This window comes from Euwallacea fornicatus, chromosome 3 (genome assembly GCF_040115645.1).
Source record: "Euwallacea fornicatus isolate EFF26 chromosome 3, ASM4011564v1, whole genome shotgun sequence".
NCBI lineage: Eukaryota > Metazoa > Arthropoda > Insecta > Coleoptera > Curculionidae > Euwallacea > Euwallacea fornicatus.
Genome location: NC_089543.1, coordinates 6,466,511 through 6,490,473, shown reverse-complemented (window position 1 = coordinate 6,490,473; position 23,963 = coordinate 6,466,511). Strand labels below are relative to the sequence as shown.

The window sequence follows — 23,963 nt, the reverse complement described above, 5'->3', positions numbered from 1 at the left end:
AACACCAAACGATGTCGACGCAGAGACTGAACAAGAAAGCATGTGAGATAATGTTTATTGATTTCAAATTCAAATGAGGCAAATCGCAATTCATACAGTATACCGTAAAATGAGAGATTATTTAATTTTATACAGGTTCATAGATTTAAAAACAAAGACTTATACAGGACGGTCCTCACTTAACGGGACGAATTCACATGATTATTATTCTTACACAAGCAGAGCAGGCGGTCGTCAACTACTGGATAATCCTTTTCAGGGGCTCCACTGATAACTTTCCGAAAAATTGAACTCGCTGTTCGAGTTTTTCGTTTTACTATACACAAATCACCGCTTAAGGGTTATTTGAAAATATATAGCACAAACTCCCCATTTTTACAACTTCAGGGTTCGGTACTAAAGGTACAGCATGAAGAATTCAAAAGTTCTATCAATAGAATATGTCATGCGTTACCTGATCTTTTTGGCGAATAACTTTCGAATAGCGACAACTGTACAGTGAAGTGAACAGAACATCTATATTAAACCGAAAATTCCATTTTTCAGCAAAAAGCGAACAGTGGCCCCTTGCAAAGCAGTTAGATGGTATGGAACAAATCGTAATATTTTTGCGGAAAGAATACGTGAACCTGAACTCGTTAGGTGAAAACCACTCTGCACATCGAAAACTTAGGAACATGGGTAAATAATTGGAAATAGACTTTCTTAATGGTAACTACCAGGTAGACCAAACGTGGCCCCAGAATAATGAAATCAATTTACAAAGGTGAAAAATCAGCAGGTCAGAATTGCCTGAAACATGCACATTTTTATTTTTTCGCTTCTAAATTAGCAGCAATATTCACACGGAAATAAATGAATCGCCGTACAGTTTTACGATCATTTAGTTCGCGTAATCGTTGAATAACTCCGCTAACAACACTACGGAGTTATTCTCAAGCATTTCGAAAATATCTAGCTTCTAGCAATGAGAAAACAATAAATACGATGAAAAAATAAATATATTCTGGGAAAAACCAATTCTGAACTACTGTCCGATTTCGTTTTCGGTCACCCCTTAACTTAAACGAAATTCGGTGAGCACTCTAAGTGCCAAAGCGTCAATAACTAGAATTATGACGTAGGTATATATGAAATCATTTCATACGTTGGAATATGTTAAATGACATCACATAAATGAACGGTTAAACTATAATTCTAAGTTATTTAAAGACTTCTCTAAAACAAAACATGGCCACATGGAACTCCCAGTCGGCTTGAAAACTGTACCAATGAAAACGGTGATTATTGAACGCGTTTTAGCGATAGCTCTTGTCGAGTAAGTCGAACGTAAAGGTCAATAAGTGACTTGAAAAGGTAAATCATCCATGGGATAAATCTAATTTAGTTCATTGGTATAGCTACGAAGAGTTCAAATGCAACTTTAAAAACAAAATTTATATTAACATCAAGATTTTCAATTAGCTTGTTTTACGGTGCCACAACACACATTTATCTGCTATATTTAACAATCCTAAATAGCGCTGTTTAAAGGTCGCAAAACAGAAGAATTTTTGAACGAAGCCTCACCCTCAACGCGATTTCGTTATCGGAAAACGAAACCACGTTCCACTGCGGGTACAAGAAGAGGTAACCCTGTGCTTATGAATGATAATATCAGATGGATTTTCTGTGAGTTATTCGAAAATAAAATTTCAACACCTCAAATTAACGGTTCTTCCTCGGTACCAAAAGAATCTGCCCCATAGAAGCACAAATATTCAAACGTTTACGACCCATAAAAGCCCCATAAGAAGTTGGCAAAATAAAGTCGCAGTATCTGCAACAGTTTTGCGCAAACCTTCAAACTTTTGTGATTTAAGGAATTTTAAAAATGTATCTTTAAAAGCGCAGTCTGAGATCCGCAGTTTTCAGGCGACACTTTTGAGAACTTTGCCAGAACGATACTAAAATGTTGAACATTTTGTTACGTAGGTGGTATCTTTGAGTCAACCAACCTTCGATTCGCCATAACAAAGCGTTTCTCCATTCGTCACCTAAACTGAGGAAAATACTACTGCGGCCGGTAAAACAAACTACAGAGAACATTCTAGTAAAACATTTCGATACCAATGACCAAAAACCGAGATACAACAACAATAAAACTTACAATCTGCTATAATATTTTATCATTGGTGTGTACAGCTAGAGTTCATTTGGTCGATTTCAATGCTTCACTAAAACTAATTTATTCTTTGCTCTGGGAAGTATCCTTGTTGGCAGCGATGTCAAGACCCAGTTCAGACAGTACCTTCAAAGCTTCCAAAGCAGCTTTCTCATGCGAGGCTTCCGTGGTCGGTCCCTCACCATGGCACACTTGAGGCGGGTTGGTTCCCAAGGAAACCAGGGTTAAGTACATTTCGTGATTCGCCTTCGGGAAGTCCGAAAAATGAACCTGTCAACAACATAAAACTTATTTGAAAAAGGTCGATGCCGATCGTTAATAACCAACTTAATAAGGGATTACTTGATGGTGGAACCTCATCAGGAGTGTAAGTGAGCAAAAGTGTCGTTATTCTGGCCTGCACTTACACAGATGACGAGGCACCATGAACCTGTACATAACGGTTCTTCATCCGCAAATTTTCTACTGTTGACTTCTTTTATTGCAAGTTGAGTCTTCAATCTTCAAAATAAAACTTCTCTTGCGTTTCTGTTTCTTCAAGTTCTTGTCAATCTAGCTTCTTGCATATTTTGTTGGTAAGTTGTGCAAATCTGCACTTTTAATTGGACTAGGAACACAGTGGACGTCGGATTTTCATTCACCTAACATAAACGTTTTGCGATTTAGAAATACATTAATCAACAATTGAAAATGAAGGTAAAAAACGTGTTCTAGAAAATTATGTGATAAAATCCAGAGATTATTAAGAATTTAATGGTCACTAAACGGTCTCCCTTTCGTAACTTATTAACATTTCGATCTCTTCCTTAGGCTCTTCATCTTACAAGAGGTTTAAGTATGTCCAAAAAAGTAAACAAACTTCTGAGTTTTACGCTTTAGTTTCCATTATCCAATCTAGCAATTCCTCATAACAGATCAGCTCAACAGATAAATCTAAGAGATCTAAATGTATAAAATCGAGTCATAATTACCTGAATATTCATGAGCTGAGCCAAATACATAAGTTGATCTTTCGAACGAACTCCGGGTGGAGGATTTTTCAAAGGCGAAGGTTGCACCGGTTTCGGCGGGTCCATCGGCTCATTTTTGGGTTTGGTAAAACCAGTATTCTGCTCAGTTACCAAGAGAACACCAGGAACCAACTGCCTGCCACCACTACCGCCAACATTCTGGGACTGTTGACCCTCGTGCTTTTCTTCCATGAAAGTCACTTTACGATTCTTATCATTGTGGCCGGCAGATTGATCATCTTTGTCATTTTTCGGTTGAGGAGGCTTGCTAGGGGTAGTGGTGTAACCGAGATCCAGCAATAGGGCTTCGGCAGCGTTTCGTTTTGCGACCTAAGTTTGAAAAGAATCGGCTTATGGTCATAATAACCAACTTAAAGTTTATGTGTTACCTTTTTGTTTGGCCCGACACCAGTGCAGGAATGCCCGTTTACGGAAGCCTCTATAACGAATTCCCTGCGCCTTGGAGCCCCGCGTTCTTCCAGGACAGTATAAACTGGTTCCCTTTCCTTATTAGCTTGTTGGATTTGAATTAAACGAGAGATCGGGTTTATTTCCTCGGTAGTCTCAGACGGTTTGTCCACATTAACCTGAAAAAAGTAATAAATTCAATTATGCTTGAAATTTGTTCCTTGACACGGGCATATCTTATCAAAAAATAGGTCTATGTCTCAATTAAAACTTAGAGGTCAATCAAAATAAAAGTTGAAACCATCAAATTGTCAAGAAACAACTTTCTCCTATACTCGCTTATTCCTTATTTAAGAGGAAATGTGTATTCCTCCAAATTATAGAGAAACCACCCAACACATAATTTTGGTCAAAAACTCTTCCAACTGACCTCCGACGAAAGCTAGAGAAGTTTAATGCATAAATTACACTGCTTACCTTAATCAAATTCCTGGTTTTCTTCTTGTTGGTGACCCGTTTTCGTTTCAGTTGATTCACGTTGTTCATCGCGGGCAATGGAGGCAGTTTCGAAAGCTCCTCGAGCATCTTTTCAGCGGCTCTCTTCTTCGATATTTTCTTTCCATTGCCCTCGCCCTCAGCTACAAAGCTGCCCACGCGACATTGTGTAATGAAAATTTTCATATGTGGAGGGCCCTAAACGATAATCACATTCGTTTAATTTTTTTTCCCGTTTGAGTTTAAACATGGAGTAGTGGCACATTGACGAGGTCTTACCTTTTCGCTCAGCACTTCGAAAATCACATTAAGATTCCTTTTCAATGCTATTTCGTAGACCAGTGAAATTGGTGACTTCAATTCGGAATTAACATCGTTTTGGAACGAGTTCGAGGACTGCTCAGCCAAATGCCCATTGTCATTCCCATTACTATCATTGCCGTCAATGCCGCCGAGTTGCTTGATATGATCGATGGCCTTGGCTGCTGCGTCATGCCTAGCCGCTTGAACGGTGGGACCATGACCTAAGATATTCCTATCTTTAATAGGAATAAACAGAGAAGCTTGAAATATCAGTAAATACACAGGGTAATTCAAGAAAAAAAAACGATAGTGATTGAGGCATTAAATAAAAAATAATTACTACACCACACAGTAAATACTACGCCACACAGAAGGCAAAGAAATCATGATGCATGCACCCTTTTCTCCCGATATTACTCCTTCTTTCCGCTGTTATCGAATCGGGAAATGTTTTATTGCGATCAGATAGGCACCTTTAGGTAAATCATTTTAATTTAGTCGTTAATTACATAGAAAATAAAACTAAAAGGATCAAAGCACTGCATTTGCACTATTCAACCGGGAACGTCTTTTACACCCTCGTACCACACAAGCGGATAATAGAAAAATCTTAAACAAAAACAAAACCATTACATTTACGAAAAAAGGGTAAATTACCGTAGTGCTTAGTACCTGGATACTCTCTGTCTCCTACACGGAGCCGAACCGTATATGGGTCACCTTGATGCGTAACTCCCGGACGATATTGTCCGTAATATCGGTTGTCGTACCCGTAGTGGTTCCGGACATTACGGCGAGCATCGTAGCCGCCATACCTCGGCTGGGCCTGTGGATAATTCAAACTGTGTCTTGGAAAATAGCCTGGTTGATTCATATAACCCTAAAATAAGACTGGTTAATGGAAAAACTAAAAAATAAATAAAACGTCGTTCCTTGCATGTTTTTGATTTTATACTTTGGGCTATTTATTGAATAATTCTTCCAAATTTAAATTTAACATATGTTTAATAAACTGTTCGTGATTCGGTGACTTCCCAGGTAAAAAGGGAATATTTCCTCCCCTATGAATTGTGGAAATTTCTGAGACAGCCTTGCAGGGTATGTTGAAAATTTGATCTATGTCTCACATAATCGTAAAAACGTTTCGAATTTGAAAACATTTTTTGTAACTATCTTTTAACACTGATTAATTATAGAACAATACTATGATTTGCTCTCACTGGGATTGAAATCTATTATTGGTCATGCTACAGTGTGAAAAACATAAATATAAATTTTCTCTAGACTATAAAAATCAAACAAATCAAATAACAAACGAAATCCAAATAAAAAAATAAACCAAAACACGCAAACCGAACGTAAATAATAATACAGTAATGTTCCCTTTAAACAAACCCGTTTTATTCATAGTTTAAAAACCAATTACCGGTCACTTTTATCGAAAATTGTGAATCATAGCAACAGCAGGAAATTTTGGTTATAACCTTTTGGACTTATCACACTTAATTTACATGGACTGGCACATACTATCAAAACAAACAATTTTCCGTATTCCGAACGTGACTTAAATGAATTTGTGCACATTGATGGTAATATGGTGAATGTAACTACCTACATGACGATGCCACCGTCGCTCCTATCTCTTCTTCGGTTCATATCAACGACCTGGAGAAAGATAAAGATCAAGATGAAGCATTAATCGATAAGTTAATATTGGCGGCTGTTCCGAAATATTATGTAAAATGCTCGTAGTAGATTAGCAAAAGATTAATAAAAAAAAAAAATAACCTGCCAATATTCATAAAACGTGTATGTGGGAAATCTGTGCTATTTATTAACACTAATGTTTATACCCTACCGTTTTCAATTGTCTCTTACGGTTCGTTATAAGCGAACATTACTGTAATAAATAAAGACAGAGGACTTCGGTTACCTGATGTGAAGGGGCACCCCCCTCGAGCACATAAATGGCTCGTTCACCCCTTTTCATCGCTAAAGCATTTAATTCCACGGTAGGAGTTACAATTCCAGCGTTCTGTTGGCGCCCAGGCCTATTTAAGGTGGATTTCGGCGGTGGATGCTTGAATTCGGTCTTCGCCAATGCTTTGGCAGCTGCAGAATGTTGCGCCTTCTTAATGCTAGGTCCTTCGGCTTCATATTCTTCCTTTCCAAGTTTCAGAGTTACGGTGAAAACCTTTTTGTGTGCCGGCCCTTGCTCACCAGTCAAGCGATACTGATGTTGAATCCTATTGTATCTTGCTAGAGGGATAAATGCAGAGACACCCTTAAATTCAAGCCTTACGCGTAATTGTTCTGTAATATCTTTAAATGCGCAAAACTGACTTTTAATGCGTCCTCACAGCTACGAGCTTACCTAATTCATTGACCAAACACATCGGAGTCTTTTCTTTTATGTTTGCCAAAGGAGGGTTCGATGTAGAAGAAGTATTAGTGTTTGGACTATTTTGGTTCATTTGTTGTTGATCCTGGCTGCTCAAATGTGGGGCCTGTTGCTGGTGCTCTGACTCCACTGCATGGTTAAAACAATAATTTGACATTAATTATGGTTATTCTAATCTGTATTTCCAACTTTCAAAGATACCAAATCGTTGAAAAAATTATGCTACGAGCACTTGAAAATAATATATAAGTGTCATAAATGAAGCATTTGACGAAACCATTAACTACCCTTTGTTACTTATTTAGAAGCCTACCATTTGACGGCACGCTTTGAGGGGGTTGTGCAGGAAGTGCTTCATAATGATAAACCTGAGGCTGCTGTAGAGGTTTGGGTTGAGGCTGTGGCTGCTGAGGAATTGATGTGGTCGTGATTAAAGCCGGGCCAGGACCTGGCGACATTGATACAAGTACGCCTAAAAGTTAAGAGAACTTATAATCTGCCTAGATAAGCCAGTCTAGTGAGAATGACGATATTATTTAGTGAACTACAATGAAATGGTTAACTGATCTAACCGTTTAATCAAATTCAGCTGTAGCTACAGATATATCATAATCATCTGAAATAAAAGTACAAATGGAAAACCAGAAAAGGTTCATTCACCATTATGTCGTGACTTTTTGTTCGAACCAACGATTTTGTTATGACATAATAATGAATGTGTTGGCATCAACATATTTATGACTTGGCATAACCATGAGGCTCATCTCATCTAAGGGCAAAACATCGTTGTGGCATACATACCAGTGGCGGGCATACTCATCATGATAGGCCCTCTTTGGTTAGGGGGAGGGGCCATCTGTTGCATGCTCAACCTAAACATTAAAAATGATGTTTTAATATTTGGAAAAATGTATATATCTGTTAAAAGTGCTAGATGACATTATTCTAGAAAAGAAGTCCAGCAACCTCTAATTACCCCTGTTAAAGAGATCTTTGAAGGTAATTAAGGTAACCAATTTAATGTGATCCAAAATAAAGCGAGCCGTGAAAACTTTTTCTAAGATTTCTAGAATTCATAAGTATGAACCAAACTCACAGAATGTATGAATATTCCTTAAAATATCTTACTTACGCCATCAAAAATTGAGCATAAAGACACAGAAAACAACGTAAGTTACTGTAAACAAAATCCCAAAGAAAGAAAGGAGCAAACCAGAAGTTATAGAATTTTTCACTTCGACTGACTAAGTGATTGGACTATACAACAACCCAATGGGCTAATTAAGATATGGGATGTATAATACAAATTCATTGTACTCTGCTACTGATAAGGAACACCATCAAGGGAAGGTTTGTGAAACTTGGTAAAATTGCCTTAAAGCGTTGAAACAAAGGCAGATTTTCCAACACTGCATGTTATTGTTAACATTCTGAGAAAAATCACGTGATTTGATATAGGAAATTCATAGAAATATACTGTGTATTTCGAAGTCATCGCTTTATAAGAAAAATAAGTAGTTTTGTTCAGACACCAAGACCTAAAGGCAGACCAATTGAGACGAACTCTCGGCGTTTCCGCGATGGACCAAGCTGATGCCTGATTATAGTTTCTTTTCTTCCCGTCCATCGATTCTAGGGTGCAGGCATGTGTCCCTACTTAATATCCATGCCTTATGAAGTTAGTGAGTAAAAACGCGCATGTCCCTGGGTGCTGGGTTGCCTAACATTCTCTATCAATTTCTACTTAACACCTCTTGCGGACACGCCGCGAACCTTTCCTTATGGTTACAGGAAAACCTGTATCACCTCTTTCCGGTAATGTCCTGGGGAAGGGGGAGCTTGGTTCAGGGTGAGTGTTGCACCGGGAGATATATTTAAAACTGTGTGTTTGAGAAAAATGGATCTCATGTTTTATTCAGTAATTAATTCGTCACGATTTTCAACAAGAAACATCATCGTCAATATACCTCCGCCAAACTAAAGATTTAAAATTATAATTATAAACGTGGTTAGATTCGAAATTTCCCTTGGAAAAATTATTAAATGTCAGAGAGAGAATGAAGATCTTACTACCACCATAAAATTTCACCGGTAATAACATTTTAATATTAAAAGTAAGTGGTGTTTTCGCACGAACCATGAACAAGTTTTCCAGGACTGAATAGAATATTGAGGAATAATTCAAATAAGAGATATGTCAGTGAGTTTATGCTACTAAGAATAGGTCTTCAGGGTATGTCATACTGATGTCACTGCAACTCAAACAAAGCATTCCTACTCTCATTTAGAGTAGCTGGGTGCTAAGTGATGGCTCAATGAAGGGGGACGTTGATTTCCTGTATACTGATGCTTCACTTGTGACATTTATTGAACAGATTTACGAGTGGAGAATCTTGTGATTTTGCTAATTTCTCCACAAAATTAAGTCAGTTCTATTCAAAAACTAAGCATGTTAATGATTGAAGAGTAATTTAAGCCTTTCGATGGGAAAAGACCTTTGGTTTCAGAAAGGCTGTCATTGGATTTATTACTGTTGGAATTTATCACCATCAAATGAATAGAACATTTTGATAGGTAATGGTGATAAGTAGTAACTTCTGCTTAGTTGCTCAGATAGATGAGATTAAAAGAATTTGATGGTTAGTGACTATTGACCTCTCATAGAGGCCTTGAACAAACCCATGCTCTTATATGTGTTTTTGCATGACAATCTACAATTTAATGCTACCAGTACATGGCGATGTTCAATACTTCGATGTACTCGTCCTTTGTTACTTACACTTCATTGCTACACATGAACATTACTATATAAACATTACTGAACATGTGAAATGACAGTAACAAAATAAACAACAAAATCACCAAAACAAAATCAATAATTGTCACTAAGGTTTAATGTGCAAATTTACCTCTGATTTCTCTGCATACCGTTCTGGTTCATGTGATGTTCTTGGAGCATGTTATATATTAAAAATATACGACAAAATTCTGGCAGCAATAAATTAGTCCTTCGAGAGTATACCTTAAACCGGCGTCAACGATTTAATGCAGTTTTCAGGAAAATTGAAGACAAAGCTCGTATCTTTCTATAACAACAAATGTGCGTGTTTTACTAAACACCACTACTAAATCTTTTTCTTTCGTTGGCAAACAATAAAGAAAATTCAGGAATTAACATGCGGCCATGTTAGAATTGAAACCACTATACAGTACCGAGTGCGCCCATGGCATGGAACGCACGTTTGCGAATGGGTTAAGGTTTCAATGGAGAAGACAAGCAAGGCGATATACAGTCGGCTTTCTTCCTCTCATGCAAATTTGTTTCCATCAATTCATTTCGATCGTCCCATTTATGAACATGCGTGCAAAATTCGTCCATGAACATGGAACATGGAGTAGGGAGTTTTCGTCCACTCTGCTCGCCAGTTCGATTTACTTATTGGAGAACTACACTTTCTCCTCTTGTTGCACTTAGTTATTTGCCAGAAACACACAAATGCTTTTGATTGAGTTCACCCGGTACTTCCGTACCGAGTGTCGTTTAACCCAAGTGCTTTGGAACTCCACAAATCTCAGCCTCTGTAATTTGCTTTCTCGGCTTGCGGTGTACCAAGAATATGACAGGAGCTCTCTACTCTGTGCACTCAAAATTAAAAAGAGATTCCCTGTATGTACTGAAAACTTCGAATTTGAAACTACCTATTTAATCCAATGACATGAGTCACAGGTTTAGAAGTAGTGATTTTTGTATTCTATCGTCTGTGCTGTTGGCAGCAAATTCAATATTTGGTTTTTTCTGTATAATTGATGACGAGAAACTTGCCAGGATTTATTTTTGTTTATATTGGTATGGTCAGCTTATGCAGAAGCTGAAAGCCTCATATGCTCGATATGGATCGTTTACTAGAAACTGTTAGGCGACGTTCAAAATTCGGCTCGGGTGACTAGTGACAAATGAGAATTGTTAATTTTTCTGTCGGTGAGGTTGGTAGTCTGTTGGTAACTTTCCAGTCCACCATTTGCTAGCTTGGTATTAAAAACGACAAGTTTTTGTATATTTTGTGTATTACAACCCTCGAAAAAGGCATTTTGTTCGTATTATTCCACAAAATGTTCAATATTTTAGCCTATAATTAAAGGAATGCACAAACGAGACCCAGGGAAATTTCTGTAACCTGTAGGACGACTCAAAGTTGAAAGAAACGGCGAAAAAGCCGGGATTTCAACAAACAAGGATAATTTTTAAATCATCAATTTATCAGCATTTGTTTGCCTTTATATTGTTTGTTTAATTGACCACAACACTAAAATTGCCCTCAGAACACCGCAATTATGGCTGCTCGAGTTGTAATCAAATTTGTTGGAGCTCTGGGTATATAATTTTCCTGAGTACAACACTGGCACAATGGAGGTAGATGGCATAGAAGTTGCCCTAGAAAAGGCTAATTCCAATGCGCCCATACCGCACGACCCTATAGAGACCGACCTCGTAACGAAAAATTTATCAAATATAAAGGAAAAAGACTGTGACAATGTTTCAAACAACATCAGCAGCTCAGTTAGTCTTGAAATTCATAGTAACGAAGTCTCAAATGATAGTCTACAGCACTCACATGCTCCAAATGGTGAGCAGGAAGCTTTTGATTACGACTCACTGGAGAGACAAGAGGTAGAAAAACCCAACATTAATCTTCAGTCACATCTAGTTTCGAATATCAATGTTATTGAAAATCAAAATAATGAAAATCTTGAGCGGGACAGTGAATTGATGGAATTTGAAACTGTTGAGCCCAATGCTGAACCAGCTGCTCTCATTAAAGCTGAAGATGACGATGAACATTTGCCTAGTGAGCCCCTTGAAGTAAATTGTGCCATGCCAAGTGATAGACCGATTGTTTGTGATGACAGTGAACCAATGGAAGTTGTTGATGTGAGTGGTGATAGTTTGAGACAGGATGATGTCAAATTAGGGATTAATGAAATTGAAGATGGTCACGAGAACACTGATCCTATAAGCTCAAATGCAGATCTTGCAAGTGAAGGTAGCAAGGACTTAGAAACTACATTGAAAGAGAATGAAGAAAACATAGATTCTAAAGATGAAAAACCAAATAGTGCTATCAGTTTTGTCAGTAGTGAAGCACTTGCCGATGACTTAAAGCTGTCAGATAAAGTGCCTATTGCAGAAATAACACAAGAACCATCAATAATTGATGTTGATGTTCCGGCATCACCTATACTAGATAGTCCAGAAAAATGTATCAATTTACCTGTTGAGCAGGTTGAAGAACATGATGTTGCAGCAGAAGAACTAGAAGCTCCTACAGAGGAAGTTGATCCTATTAATGTTGTACCAGTTGAAAGTGAACCTGCAGATGATGAAGAAAAGGAGATTAGGTCTGAACTGCTGGAAAACCAGAAAGATACCGAATTGGGAGATGATGATGGTTGTGATACTGACACATTGAAAGATGACACAGTTGAAGAGCACATTGCAGATGATTTACCTGAACCACTTGCCAATTCTTTAACTGATGAGAGGTCTGATGAGGAAAGTCAGACATGTACCATTACAGATGTCAGTATAAGCAGCACTCAGGAAGGTAATGATGTGGAAGAAGCAGAATTGAGAAATGACGATCAGCTTCCAAGTACCAGTACTAGAGGTAAGTAAAAAAAAAACAAAAGAGACAAAATATAGATTGACCATTGAGCGAACCTAACAAGAAATCATCTCTTTTTTATTGCCTCTTAATACAAGGAATTCCCATTAAAACCATTTTCTTTTGTAAGATTGCAATACAGATATGGACACTGATACTCCTGAGGAGCCTCCGTTACTAGATGTTATTGATTCTATTGACAATAGCCAGGGAGCTGATGAGGAGGTTACAATTATACCTGACAGCGAAAGGGAAATTACTGAGGTGATTTACGCTTCTTTTTTTTAAACTGTTTTCTGACACTGATTATGTTTTCTTGTATTAGGCTGAGAAAGAAGCTGCCTCGTCCCTTCCTACACTTAAAGACTTATCTGATAAATCCGTTTCTATAGAAACAGTGACGCCAGAAACGGAGACCACCGATGACGAATTGAAGATATACAAGTATGACAAGGACACAGAATGTGAATGTTGCCAGTGCAAAGAGGTAAGATTGAACTGCAAGTAACTGATGCTGAACGCTGATTAACGTTCTTAGTTCATTTGCCCAATAATCGTAATTTCTTTTTCCAGACAAAATTAGTGAAATACCATTTTTCAAGCGGAGAGCAACACGTAACGTATGTCTGTGATGATGCTTGTTTAAAATTATATAAAGAATCTACTACACGGAAAATCACGATGATAACCGACGAAGGATCGGGCTTAAGGGTAAAAAACTTCGCTGAAGGTGAGCCAAAGGAAGCGCCACCTTTAGCATTTTTGAGGAAATGTGCGTCTTGCAGTAAAATTACCGACGATATTGAAAACAATCTTACATGGGAAATTATGGATTTTTGCAATGAGATCTGTTTGTCAAAATATCAAAAGATGGTCGGATCTAAATGTGCCAGCTGCTTAGGTGATGTCAAGTCTACTTCCCTCGGCAAATATTGTGTGCGATTTGGAAATGACATCCGTCAGTTTTGTACGAGCTCTTGCCTTGAACAATACAAGAAGGGATTAAAAGTTTGTTCGTATTGCCAACAAGATATGTCGAAGGGGCACGATGGATTTCTCGCCCCAGTAGGAGAGAAAGGCCAGTTCAAAGATTTTTGTTCAAAATTGTGCATGGAGAAATACGATATAATGACCAACGACAAACCTCCTAGAGTTACCTCTGGAACAACTTGTTCAGTTTGCAAAGCGGATAACGCTATCACCATTGAATTTGAACATGATGACAATTTAAATTACTTCTGTGGGGAACCGTGCTTTGTGGCCTTCGTGTTTGTAAATAAAATATCCCCTGGGAAATGCGCCATGTGCAGAAGAAATTTCAGTAAGTCAATCCTGGAGCAGCACACGATGTTTTATGATAACGTACAGCACAGTTTTTGTTCAAATAGTTGTAAAAATATATATATCATAGCTCATAGAAAGATTGTCCCATGTAGCTGGTGTAAAGTGAAAAAGTACAACTTTGATATGATTAAGAAATACTCAAAAACTGCCCCAGTGATTAACATGTGTAGCATAAATTGCCTTAATTTGTACCAGTTGTCCGTAAATGCCGTAAACGCCAAGCCATCACCCTGTAATTTTTGCAAAAAGAGATCTAATCCATCTTATCATTTGACCATGTCAGACTCTAGTATGAGGAATTTTTGTTCTTATACGTGTGTCCTGGACTTCCAAAATCAGTTTTCTAAGCCACTTACCCTCAATAATCTAGGAGAGCCAATCCCAACGGGTTCACCTCTGAAGACTAAGAGGATATCTTCCAATAAAGAATCCGGTAAGTTAACATACCCAGTTTCAGGTATTTTCTCATTTTCATCACTTTCACATTACTTGAGGTGTTTCAATAAGACATAACTTTTATTTAATTAGTTTAGTTCTTAAGCGTTGTGAAATACCATGAAACCATGCATTGAAAACCTCTGACTGAGGCACACCTATTTGTAACACTGCCCCACATTTAACATCAGTAACACTTCACTCTTCCAGCGTCGTCTTCCGAAGGCATAGGCCAATTGCCTATAATATCGAGCGTAAAAAGCCTAGCAAAACCAAATGGAACAACACCGCCTCTTCTACCTCCTGGCTTAAGTCCGCTGACCACAACGAGATTAACCAGATCAAAAGTAACCCCTTCGACATCGAGCCAGCAATCTAGCATACAATCTGTGCAAAATCTTGATTTACCTGTTCAGGTGCAAGTTAAACAACAATATATCGTTCAGGAGAAGAGCTGTCCAGAGCAACGGAATGTCGCTATTTTGTGTCAGCCTAAAAAGACTGCTAAAGGTAAATTATATGTTCTAATGTCTCTATGATGGAAGCTAAAAAGTTTCGTTTTCAGCCACGCAAGTTACGCCTACAACTAGAGATGCGTGTATTCAGACGGATATGGAGGATATTATGAAAATTGTTGTACCGATTCCGGTTCCGATGTACGTTCCGACTCCTTGTCATATGTTTTCAACGCCGGTACCCATTCCGGTGCCATTCCCTCTTCCGATCCCCATTCCGATATTTATTCCTACAACGCGGAACAGTGCAGCTGGCATTATGAAGGAAATCAAAGTAAGTCAGGATAACAATTTTCGTTGAATTCTAGCGACTGCTTTATTCAAATTTGAGCGCCTCTAAATCTTATTACCTCAATTTTAATCAAGTATCATATCCCAACAATGCAACCACAGTTTATGTCTATTTCAGAAAATTCAGGTGAAAATTCCTACTGACCCGTACGAAGCGGAATTGTTAATGATGGCCGAAATGGTGGCGGGAGAAAAGAAGGAAGATCACACAGATTCGGAGAGCGACTTAGACGATAATAATGCGGAGGGAGGGGGTGAATATAGTCCTGAGGCCGTCGATCCTAGCAACACCTTTGGTGACGATATGCTACAGATGGCATTGAAAATGGCCACTGGTAAGTATTTTCTATATCTCTTCTAATTTATCGATTATCTTGAATTCGTCCAGAATTAGACGAACCGGCAGTTGATTTGGAAGGTGCTTTGACGGCCAACACAATCACGGCTCCTCAAGGTGGACACCCACCGGATGTCCACTCTCAGGAAGAGAATGTGGACGATCCCCAACCGATGCATCCTCATTTGATGGAAAGGTCGTCAATACGTGGACGTAAGCGAGGCATACGAGGCTCGCCGCGGGGTGGTCCAGCCAAAAGAGGCAGAAGAATGTCTCATCAGCATGTGGATATGCCAATGATGCAACCTGTGCAACCTTCAGCTCCCCAGGAACCACAAGAAAAGCCTGATGCTAATATGTGTCTCAAGGTGAGATCTTATAGCAAAAGCGTCCTGATTTGCAACCGTTACGTACTAAAAGAAAAGAAGTATCGCCCTGTATAATGTACTATTTACGTGGAAAAATTGATCTTATTCTTATTTTTCAGTATACGTTTGGCGTGAATGCATGGAAGCAGTGGGTCACTACGAAGAACGCGGAATTGGAGAAATCAACTCGGCGTATGAAGCTTTTCAAAACGGAAATCTTGCAGCTGACGGCGGATGAATTAAATTATTCCCTCTGCCTGTTCGTGAAGGAAGTACGGAAGCCGAACGGGCAGGAATACGCACCTGACACCATATACTATTTGTGCTTGGGAATTCAGCAGTATCTCTTTGAGAACGGAAGGATCGACAACATTTTTTGCGACCCATACTACGAAAAATTCACCGATTGCCTCGACGAGGTCGCAAAAAAGTTTTCAGTGTTATATAATGACTCGCATTATATTGTCACCAGAGTAGAGGAAGAACATTTATGGGAGAGCAAACAGTTAGGTGCCCATTCCCCCCATGTGTTGCTTAGCACATTGATGTTTTTCAACACCAAACATTTTAATTTAACAGTGAGTTGATTTTCTGGAAATTGAACGGTATGGTTGTCGTTTTTCAATTCGTAGACTGTTGACGAGCATATGCAACTTTCCTTTTCGCATATTATGAAGCACTGGAAACGGAATCCCAATCAGCCTGGAGCAAGTAAAGTTCCCGGATCCCGAAATGTACTACTAAGGTTCTATCCACCTCAGTCTGCGTTACGTAAGTTAGTTTGAATTGATCGAATTACATTCTCATGGAGAAATCGCTGTTGTTCAGAAAACAATCAAAGGAAAAAAAAGGTGTACGAACAGCAAGAAAATGAGGAGAACCCTCTGAGATGTCCTGTAAAGTTGTACGAATTTTATTTATCAAAATGGTGAGTTCACTAACGTTTCCGGAAATTTCCACATGTAACAAAGCATATGGGAATTTCTTTTTACGTAACTGTGCCGAGTTACTGCGAGGTTTTTTAGTGGTTTATAAATTTTGTAGCCCCGAAAGCGTAAAAACGCGAAACGATGTATTTTACCTCCAGCCGGAACGGTCCTGCGTCCCAGATAGTCCTGTCTGGTACTCCACCATGCCCTTACCGAGAGAAGCGCTCGAAAAGATGCTGCACCGAGTGAAAATGGTTAAAGAGATCAATGTAGCCCTACTTACTAGTTAAATCTGTTATTGTCATTTTCAATGGATTTTTGTATATAAATGTATTAAATCAATTTTTTTTAACCGTTCAAGCAAATTTCTCAGTTCGTGAGATTTCATATGACTCGACATATGAAAAAATTCATTAGAATACGTTTATAATTTAAAATTTTCAGTTTGTGTAGTAAGAGTTTACCTACGTCTAAATGCAATAACTTTGCTTTAATATAAATCATATTTTAAAAATAAAATTCTTTTCAGGTCGTTTGATCTTCGTAATCGATTGATTGTTTCAATCTGAGTGTATATTCTCCTGTATTCCTATACCTAACTAGGTTAGTTGTAGAAATTAAAAAGTTAAGATGAAGCAGCACTGTGTCGAATGTTCTTATCAAAAGATTTCTTACTGATTTTTTTCCTTATAAAATAAATGATTTCATTGTTGGGTAAACCAAATTTAGTTTCATTCAGTCGAATTGGCAAGTTAAAGCAAAGTGTTCGTATTCTCCTGTGTCTGTACAATGTGGCTTTCTATCAGTGTGTCGCCAACTCAAAGGACACATTTGTAAATGACTTTAAGGAAAAAGTTCACATAAACACGGATCCGTTTTCGCTTTTTGTATATAAAAAGTTATCATTTTTTTAAGTTTTTTCCCAATAAGCCAGTTCTGAGATTATATGTTTTTATGAAGATTGACAAGCGTAAATTATATGCAGAGACACATCTTCGTGAAGAAAGACGTCTCTTGAATTTTTCGGGAAGTCTCATTACGACTCTGCTGAGACCAGCGGTGGAAACGATTAAAAACCAACAAATCTGTAAAAAATATTTAAAAATGTATTATTGAATTGCTTTCAACAAACAATATACATTAAAAAAAAATTAGATCGCCAGTGTAAATATAAACTTTAGAAAAGATAACAATTATTTCAATGAAGAAAATGGTAACCAATAAAAATATACAGGGTGATGTAAAAGTAATTGATTGAAGTGACCCAGTATTCAAACTTATCCTTACAATCTACGTATTCTCGGGATAAACAACATAAGTATAATCAGCCTAACTAAAAGCAAAAAAAGATTGAAACATAATTATTTAACCAACAATAGCAAGGAATAATGCTTTTAAGTACTAATGCAGTTAAATTCGGTAGTTGATAAATGAAGTATTGAGCCTTGATGAAATCCTGTTTACAATAACAAAACTGAGATCATAACGAGACATTAATGTTCCAGGAGGATCGTGTTGAGCGAATAAGAATAAGTTTAATTAATGAATTTACTCAACTCTAATGAGATGGAGACTGGCATTCCCAGCAAGTAAAAAATGAACAGCAAAAATTAGCTGACTAGTAAAAAATGAAATCTCGTATATCTGCTTAATATACAACTAATACTAAATTTACACATTATTAAAATTGATATTAATAGATAGTCATACAAAAATTGATATACAGTCCATTTCAATTTTACATGTATTGCTCGCTTAATTGATAACATCTTCAACGTTAAGCAACGCTTAAATTAACACCAAACGTAACTACATGGAATAAAATAAAATAATCATCTTACCACTTTATATAATTATAAAAGCTACTATACATAAATACAGGTATACAGGGTGCAACACATCACGGAGATATTTCAAAAGGCACTAGTGCTTTGCAACATAATAAAAAAAAAATGCTACTAGACCGACTGCCAAAAAAGCGCCATATGCGATATACAGAGCAGCAAAGTTTCACACTTCTTATTTTGCAGAAAACTCTCACCCTTTGAAATGTGTCTATGATCATATCGCACCCTGTATGATATACCGTTCTAACGAGGAATTATTACCATTTTCGATTTCCTCCCCACGAATTTTATTTCGATTTTAGTCACTGTTTAGTGTCCAATTTTCAGGTTAAAATAAATAGAACTTGCCTGAAACCAGGGCTATTACATTGACTCCCACAATGGCTACTTACCTGGCAACTGGAAATTAGCTGGAACATGAAAACTTTGGTCGTCTGAGATTTCGGGACATATAGCTAAACTGTTTGCCAATTGAACTAAGTATAAAGGGGATACTCAATAGGGGGGTCTAAATCAACTATTTGCTTAGATGCGCATAATCTGATTGAATAGAGGCTTTAAGCTTCAGAGCTTAATGCTGGTGAATGCGTGTGGACTATCATGCGTTGAGAGGTGATCATTATCTTCCACCTACAATTTGAGATACTCGCAGCACGTTACACAGTATGGCCATGATGAAGAAAAAAGTCGCGATCTCACTTCCATATCATTTTGCTATTAGCATGACTTTAACTGATTCATGGATAAATTTTTGTTAATAACTTTTTGATCGCAGCAGCTCTTCTTGACGCGAAGGCGACCGGAATAGACGAAACCTTTATTGATGGCTCTTTTTGATGCAAATTATATTCTCAATATAAGAATCAGCCAAAATGGAAACCCAGGCGCATGCTTAAATTAAATAGAACTAGATATAACTTTTATCAAGTTTCTTACCTCATGGACATGGGGTAAAGGATGCAGCTTACGACCAGCGTTTTCTGTTGTTTAGCGTGGGTAATTTAGGCATCTTTTTGGTGTGAGAAGGGAGATTTTTGCATTTTCACGATAGTATGTTATGATGAATGCCAGAATGAAAGGAAAGAGTGGTTTAGTATGAGATGAGATATGTTTTGCAAACTATCAACTTATTAACATTTCAACACTTTTCAGAAACGTTCGATATTTAATCAATAAAAAAAAAATTGACGGTTAAGGCATTGACCCAAAATAAATAAGGCATTTAACACACCATTTCTATCATGTATAAGAAGTTAAAAAGAGCCATCGTTACGCATTACCCACTACATTTACTTACAATCAAACCATTCAAGTGGATCGAAAACAAGGAGGTCTTACGTTCTGTTGTAAAATAAGCTTCTCATCATGAACCTTTCCTCCACAGCCGAATGAAAAGCTTAATTAACTATCCAAAAATTATTGCCAGTCTTCGCGAAATTAATGCATCCAGAATGAGAATGTTTTAAATTCTTAATCTAGAAGATGCTACACGCACTAACTCCCTACTAACTCGATTTTTCTATACTTCTTCCTTTTGTTAGACACAGAATCTTTGAATAGTACTGGATCCAGCCTTAGATTGGACCGCAAGAGGGGCATATAGCCGAACACTGCTGCGAAAGTGTTCAGACAAGTTTGCCTTTGTATAAAATGATCTGGATCATTCCACGGCGACCAGCTACCGGCGCTTGGCTGTTCTTTGTACTGTTTCCTTTGGGTTATCTTGACCGGCGGTCGGCGAGTGACGTGACTAACTAGGAAATTCATGAGAATGTCTTCGCAATTTTGACTTTGCTCGACGGTCTTATGCAAAAGTGGACTCAACCACTCCGTATACAAATAATTGTAGTATCTATGATAAAAAGCCGCCCCAGTTAAAACTATAGAGTAGTCGTTGGTCCATTTCGAAGTATACCCCCAAGTGGACTTTGAATCGTCCCAATAGTGGGATCTCCCCGGGTACCCCACTATCCTATCAGGAAACTGCTTCCACACGATGAAAGCAAAGTCGATTTCCTCTGTAGTCAGTATGGTGTCTTCATCCAACGAGAGGACGGTGTCGGTTTTAATTTCTTTGTGAGGGTAAAACCTTTGAGAGATACTAGATTTGCCGTCTAAACCATTTCCAGTCTGAATGATATGTAATGGAATATGTATTGGTATATTGGGCCAACGGGTTCTACTCGGTGGTCGTTTGTCGTTGGACCAAACAATGAGGATCTTAGCTACGTATAAGCTTCGTGAAATGTACGTGACTAGCCTATAAAGGGTGGAAGTAGAAGACAGAGATATTCCTAAAATAAAAAAGGGATGTTGGTATTCTTTCCTTCTGAATGCCAAGCCAGTAAGTGGATTTACGAGGATAATTAACTTAGAAGAGAAACCTACCTAACTGGCAATATATGACTGCAGTAAACTTGGTTTTATTCGACTCCACATGGAAAGGGAAATCTTGTAAAGAGTCCGAGAACGTCGGCAGTGTAACCAAAGCACCGGGAAAGGAATTCCATATCGTTCCATCTCGCTTCGCTTTCCTTGGTAGTTTATCTCGTATTATCTCTAAGGTTGTGTACACAATTTTCTCAATAGATGAAAAGTATCTGTCCCACAAAACTTGGGTTTGTTGTCGCAGTTGCAAAATCTTGCTTGGAGGTATTGTACGAATGATATGAGATACCTAACAGTGAGTTATATTACAAAGGGTTAATTACATTAATACATTAAATGATCGCCTACCTGTAGTAGTAAACGTTCATCGGCCCATATTACAGCTTTGTTCCAATCGACCACTTCAGAAAAAGGCAATGACCAACCATTGGAGAGCAAAACAGGAATACAACCAGCTTGTAATGCCTCTAGGAACCTAAATGATCCCAACCTTCTACCTCTAGGAACTAAACAAAACGTAGAATTTTGCAGTAAAGTTTCATAGTCATATCTAAAATCCACATTTTTCAATTAACTTTAATTTAGATAGGCACTGCAAAAAGCGAACCTATCATACTCTCGATTATCTTCATCACACCTCTCGTCCTTCATGTCCTTCCAACTCTTGCCATGTTTGCAAGTGGTCACCATGATCATGTCGTTTCGATTATGTAGATGGTATAATGAGTTCCTAGTATCTGAACCAATACCATGCACATAACGTTTACCTTTAAATGCCAGTAAATAAGTCTTTTCTAAAGGATAATTGTTTGCAGTATTCGATCCTGACTCTCCACCTGTAAAAGATTTCGAAATTGAATCACAAATTTAAAAAAATCTTCAAAAAGGAAACAATTATATTTATATTATATGTATGTAAATATAATTATATTATATAGTGGAAATATACTGCTCTAATCCTTGTTTGTGAAACATAAACGTTCAAACCATTATCAGTGAAATACGAGTTTTTACAAATAACATATTCTCAACAGTGTCTTCATAGAAGATCGTTGGCTAAAAATCTGGATATTGACCGATTCAACCTATAAAACTATGAATGAAAAAACGTATCCCCAAATGTCAAGATTCGGAGGTGACGAATGCTTTCCTTCAAAACCAATAGTTTAAGTTTAGAATTAAAAAATTATATGTGCGATATCCTCTACTGAAAGAAGGCCCCAATCTTGTCTCCATTAATAATAAAAAATACAAAATACTTTTATATGTGTTTGTAGGTCACAATCCGGTAATGCCGATAATTTCTTGTTTAGGCTGGATGAATCATTGCGCGATAACTTTCCATGAGTTGATTATACGCTTGTTTCTGGCGATTTTATTATTGATTTTTCTCATAACAACGTAGATTCAATAGCTATGAAAAGAATAACGAGTGCACATGATCTTTTTTCATACTTAGAAGAGTATATAAGAGACAATCTCTACTCAAATAAAAAATGTGTTTTTTTTTGTTTCAAATAAGAAAGTATTCCATGAAATTGAAGAAAAAGGCACAAGCAAATGCAGAATGGTAGTGGTACAATGGTTATCTAAATAGCTATAAAATAATCCTTAAATTAATAACATTTTAATCGAACTCTCACCAATGCCAAAACCTATACAAAATAAGAGTACCTGGGAATATCTAAGAAAACAGAAGTAAAGACATCAATAAAAAAAAAACTACCGTCAGTTTATCTTTAATTATCTCTTAGAAATTATCAGTATAAACTTTTCTCTCATTAAGTAACTTACCTTTCTCAGGATGAATTTTATGAAAAAGGGGAAGGCTTATATCAAATCCTGGCCTTACATGATCTTCAGACATGCTTGCTTTGGCTAATATTGCTTTCCCATAGTCAAAATCCAAATCATTTTCTGTGTAGTTTGGCCATGTCCCAGAATACAAATTGAAAATAACATGATTAAGGCCGTCATTCCAGTAAGGCAACCTCTGGATTTTGCTCTGCATGTTTCTAACATAGTAATTACTTAAACGATCTCTATCTAAAGTATCTACACTTAGTACAAATATGCAGGCTTCTTTTGGGTCAGAAGTATAGTAACGTGACTCTAATAAGACATTTAGGAGCTTTGAATAGGACGGACTGGGAGTATTACTTTCTTCTTGTGGGTACACATAAACTTTGAAGTCTTTTTCACACTTGCTGAAGTCAAAACATGTCTCCATGCGACAGAGCACCTTTGCATCATTCTGTGTTATATGTCTACTTCTGCCTATGATGTAGCCTGTCTGTATGCTATTGAAATTATCCAAATTGACGTAATTTGATAACTTATCAATATCAAAAGGAACAGTTGTCTTATGCCGAAAATGGTATCCTCCGAAGTACCAAATTGTCAAAAATGCCACAACAAATACTAGCAAATACCTCCTTTTGGCCTGCATTACTGTCTTCTGCACCTCTTTTCTGAAGTGTTCATGGTCTTAGGTATTGGGAGGTTTAAAACCCATCACTAAATCAGAACGCCTCCTTGAAAATGACATGTTTCTTGGAACTGTTGAGTAGCATAATGCGTATAATCTACAGATTACAGTTGGTATAAAATGATTTTCATTTGTGTATTGTCTTGTTTAAATGTAAGTAGTGTAATAAATCTATAGTCAACTAGACATTACAAAAACAAGGGGTTACTCCTTGCTCCCCACATACTTTTGACATTTGCCAAAACATCAAAGTTATAGGTTAAGTTTGCAGCTTGGGGTTACACTACGCATGACAGTTATGATGAATCGCGAGCGATAGGCGGATTCACTGATGCAGAAAAAATAAGTGTTTTCTTGTTGCTTGTAGGGCGTTCAGAGCTCAGAGCACCTCTTTTACGTAAATAACAGAAGACGTGTTGATCACATCAATAAAAAGACCTACAACAAAGCGCAAATGGGGCCGCTGGGTGACACTGGCATGTCCGGTTCGACTCAGGAATAAGATCGATAATATTGTAATCTTATTGATTAATATATAACTAAAAATCAAACAACCACTATCTCTCTCACAAAACCG

The 23,963-nt window shown here is 37.5% G+C and overlaps 3 protein-coding genes across 7 annotated transcripts; 1 reads left to right on the top strand and 2 right to left on the bottom strand.

Moving 5' to 3' along the window:
* Positions 1-39: 39 nt before the first annotated feature.
* LOC136350670 (double-stranded RNA-binding protein Staufen homolog) lies at positions 40-10,041 on the bottom strand. 5 transcript variants are annotated; one of them, XM_066302632.1, is made up of 11 exons: positions 9,691-10,041; positions 7,583-7,653; positions 7,095-7,253; positions 6,755-6,910; positions 6,314-6,639; positions 5,038-5,206; positions 4,357-4,616; positions 4,060-4,275; positions 3,564-3,761; positions 3,136-3,504; positions 40-2,434 (listed from the first exon to the last, which is right to left on the bottom strand). In XM_066302632.1, the coding sequence occupies exons 1-11, from the start codon at positions 9,738-9,740 to the stop codon at positions 2,228-2,230; spliced, it is 2,181 nt and encodes a 726-aa protein (XP_066158729.1). In that variant the 5' UTR covers positions 9,741-10,041; the 3' UTR covers positions 40-2,227. The 5 variants fall into 5 exon arrangements, with proteins under 5 accessions (XP_066158729.1, XP_066158725.1, XP_066158726.1 ...); XM_066302628.1 differs by having other exon boundaries at positions 5,038-5,260; positions 9,691-10,040; XM_066302629.1 differs by having other exon boundaries at positions 4,357-4,601; positions 5,038-5,260; positions 9,691-10,040.
* Positions 10,042-10,741: 700 nt separating this feature from the next.
* On the top strand, positions 10,742-17,387 carry woc (without children). The gene is made up of 12 exons (XM_066302627.1): positions 10,742-12,447; positions 12,575-12,708; positions 12,770-12,931; positions 13,018-14,221; positions 14,434-14,733; positions 14,789-15,012; positions 15,148-15,364; positions 15,418-15,734; positions 15,854-16,312; positions 16,367-16,505; positions 16,563-16,662; positions 16,779-17,387. The coding sequence occupies exons 1-12, from the start codon at positions 11,187-11,189 to the stop codon at positions 16,951-16,953; spliced, it is 4,692 nt and encodes a 1,563-aa protein (XP_066158724.1). The 5' UTR covers positions 10,742-11,186; the 3' UTR covers positions 16,954-17,387.
* Positions 17,388-17,747: 360 nt separating this feature from the next.
* Positions 17,748-23,636, bottom strand: ttv (exostosin glycosyltransferase 1 ttv). Its single transcript, XM_066302081.1, has 5 exons — positions 22,693-23,636; positions 21,506-21,734; positions 21,247-21,448; positions 20,899-21,187; positions 17,748-20,804 (listed from the first exon to the last, which is right to left on the bottom strand). Exons 1-5 carry the CDS (start codon positions 23,345-23,347, stop codon positions 20,005-20,007), a joined length of 2,175 nt encoding a protein of 724 aa, XP_066158178.1. The 5' UTR covers positions 23,348-23,636; the 3' UTR covers positions 17,748-20,004.
* Positions 23,637-23,963: the final 327 nt, after the last annotated feature.

Coding starts and splice junctions, on each gene's coding strand:
- LOC136350670 (XM_066302628.1), bottom strand. CDS start 9,740: ATGCTCCAAGAACATCACATGAACCAGAACGGTATGCAGAGAAATCAG. Junction 3,762..4,059: donor AAACCAGGAATTTGATTAAG/GTAAGCAGTGTA, acceptor TACTTTTTTCAG/GTTAATGTGGACAAACCGTC. Junction 3,505..3,563: donor GTGTCGGGCCAAACAAAAAG/GTAACACATAAA, acceptor TTTCAAACTTAG/GTCGCAAAACGAAACGCTGC.
- woc (XM_066302627.1), top strand. CDS start 11,187: ATGGAGGTAGATGGCATAGAAGTTGCCCTAGAAAAGGCTAATTCCAAT. Junction 12,448..12,574: donor TCCAAGTACCAGTACTAGAG/GTAAGTAAAAAA, acceptor TTCTTTTGTAAG/ATTGCAATACAGATATGGAC. Junction 12,932..13,017: donor AATGTTGCCAGTGCAAAGAG/GTAAGATTGAAC, acceptor TTCTTTTTCCAG/ACAAAATTAGTGAAATACCA.
- ttv (XM_066302081.1), bottom strand. CDS start 23,347: ATGCAGGCCAAAAGGAGGTATTTGCTAGTATTTGTTGTGGCATTTTTG. Junction 21,449..21,505: donor GATAATCGAGAGTATGATAG/GTTCGCTTTTTG, acceptor TGTGGATTTTAG/ATATGACTATGAAACTTTAC. Junction 20,805..20,898: donor AGTCATATATTGCCAGTTAG/GTAGGTTTCTCT, acceptor TTTTTATTTTAG/GAATATCTCTGTCTTCTACT.